A 2,597-nucleotide genomic window follows, 5' to 3' on the forward strand; every position below is an offset into this window, starting at 1 on the left:
AACAGGTGACAGGATGGGGTTAAATTTTACTGGATAAGATAAAGTGACAGCTCCAAGGATTGGATCAAGTCCAACTGGGCTGGGCTACTGATTTTTGGAAAAACCTATAATTGGTGTGTTTTTATCAGTGTTAGCCAGATTGATCTTGGCATTCATCCAGATCTCTCGCTCATGTACATAAAACCAAGCTTGGAATAATAAAGCTGTCTTAACCAGGTTGCTGTGCGTCTGCTGAGCTGTCTATTAAGCTGAGCCATAACTAAAAGGGACGTACCCCACGTAAAAGCTGGCTCAATGCTCAGGCCTTGGAAACACTCCTACAAACTATGAGCTGGATTACCCGTAAAGGTCACTACAGGCATTTACAGAATCACCTCTGCTAATGTGTTGTTTATTTTGACATCAAAGTTGCCATAATTGACAGCTGGTTCAGTGTCTTGGTGTTTGCAGTTTGGTCTGACATCTCATATTTCTGACATAGTCCCGCACCAGTCGGGCAGCTTCCTTCGCCGTTCCCCAGTGAAAGGAAACTCCAGACGCCCCATGACCGTAATTGTGCACCAAGAGCATCTGACGGCCATCACGCTCCAGCTTCTCCTTTTCCAGCCTCAACGCTGCCCTCGTAGGCCTCAAACCCACTCCTTCAAATAACTTACGAGAGAGCTTGAGACTTGGTTCATAAAGACAGCACTCCTCGAAAATTGCCTTGCTGTCGCATGGGTCAACTGATGTGCACCAATCACCTTTCTGCCATGTTCCGCCCAAGATAACGCTGGTGATGCCTGGGAAGATGTATGTGTCTCCGCCATGTATACAGACAAAGTGTTTCAGCCAAGGTGCATGAACCTTCTGGATTTGGCCCCTGACTGGATATAATTTTGTATCTCCAGTAAGTGCCCTGGCTCCAATACCTGAACAGTTCACAATGATGTCAAACGTTCCGTCGAGTTCCCAGAAATCCCTGATCTTCGCAGACCGTAATCGGCCGCCAGCATTCTTTAACCTGAAATTAATAATTCAAACTTCATCAACACACAAAGAGAATTCTACAGTCGGTAATAGTCAATAGATTAGTGGATAAAGAGGAAAGGATCAGACAGGTTTCCCTCTCTAGTCTGTAAAGCCTACCAGGGATTACATTACTTGTCACTTGACTGACAAGGATTTGTGCCTCTTCCCACTTGACTTTCTTCCCCAACCGTCTGCCTCCCCTTCCCTGCAGCTCCTGATATCTCTCCATTACTTCCCTGCCTGTTATCAACTACAAGCACTGGGTGAAAGTGACATTTGGAAAAATAATGGTCGACACGCACAGTCAAAGATGATCTCTAATGAGCTAAATGGCATCAGAACCAGAAAAGGATCAGAGGCGGGTCAAACCCAGGCATTCAAGTGTTTGAAATTTCAAGCCTGAGATTTTAGATATTCTCAAGGGTACGGTGGTGACTCCTGTAAGTGATCCCACATCTTACTGTCAAGGCTGTGTCTGTACTACTGAATACCTCATCATACAATTAGCATGCGCTGGGGCTGTAACAGTAGTACGCACTTGTAATCTGCACTGGAGATCATCCACGCCTTCATGCATGCTTCTCTCATACAAAAGCAAAGTGAAACAGATCAGTCAGATGAGGGCAGATAAGAACCATTGAGAAGCTTTATTTTACAGTGTCATGTGAGACTATCTTTAAGAAATGGGTGTTTATAAAATAGCTGTAATGGGTGTACGTTTAAGAAATGGGTGTTTATCACTGCAGTGATGTCAGAGTGTGGGTGGAGCTGGGCTGTCTGTCTGCTTTTACTTTCAGTTTGGGCTCAGCTACAGGGTGTGTTTAGTTTTATTTTAGTTTTGGAGAAGCTGCAGTCACAGCAAGATGTGTATGAATCTCTGCAAGCTTATGCATGTTCATTTGGTGATTTCAAAGTGGCAACTGTTCTTAGTCATGAAGTTAAACCTGATGTCTTTCTGTAAAAAGGGTTATTTTTGTCTTATGGATGTTGCAAGGAAAGATTAAGAGTTACTTAGAGAGTACTGTATTCTTTGGGGGAGTTATTGGTGTTGATAGTTGTTAAGATGTTTACTGTGGGTTTATAAAGTGTTAACTGGTTTCATAAATCAACATTGTTTTAATTTAAAAGTACTGTAGATTTCTGTTGCATCACACCTGCAGAGTGGGCCCGCGTGCTCCCATAACCACAATCTATTCAAAGTTATGGGTCAGGTGAACTCCATGATACACTTTGGGGTTCTCTAAACCCTGGCCCATAACAAATTGGGGGCTCGAGGGGGATAAAAGTCTATCTATTGGATTGGCTTAGTGAACTTAAAGACAGTGAGGTGTGAGCATATTGTGGGTGCTTTTCAGGTCTGGTATTCCAGTTTAAGTAGGGAGTGTGTTGTGGACAATGGTTCTTTCAGAGGCTCTGAAGTTTTGGGGGGCGGAGACTAAAATAGGCTTTTAGATTTGGCAAAAACATTGCAGTTAACATTACCTGACAAAATGCAAAAAGGTGAGGTAATTATGGCGATGGCTAAGCATTTCAAATTGCCTGAAATAAAGTCTCACTCACTGGAAATGGCAAAAAAATTCAGTTAG

The 2,597-nt window shown here is 43.2% G+C and overlaps 1 protein-coding gene across 1 annotated transcript; it reads right to left on the reverse strand.

Annotated features, from left to right (window-relative positions):
- Positions 1 to 374: 374 nt before the first annotated feature.
- Positions 375 to 1,017, reverse strand: LOC140411493 (D-aspartate oxidase-like; the record flags this gene model as incomplete). Its single annotated transcript, XM_072500583.1, has 1 exon — positions 375 to 1,017. A coding segment is annotated over one exon (588 nt), but the record flags the coding sequence as incomplete, so codon positions are not given.
- Positions 1,018 to 2,597: the final 1,580 nt, after the last annotated feature.

The sequence above is a fragment of the Scyliorhinus torazame genome, chromosome 4, assembly GCF_047496885.1.
Source record: "Scyliorhinus torazame isolate Kashiwa2021f chromosome 4, sScyTor2.1, whole genome shotgun sequence".
NCBI lineage: Eukaryota > Metazoa > Chordata > Chondrichthyes > Carcharhiniformes > Scyliorhinidae > Scyliorhinus > Scyliorhinus torazame.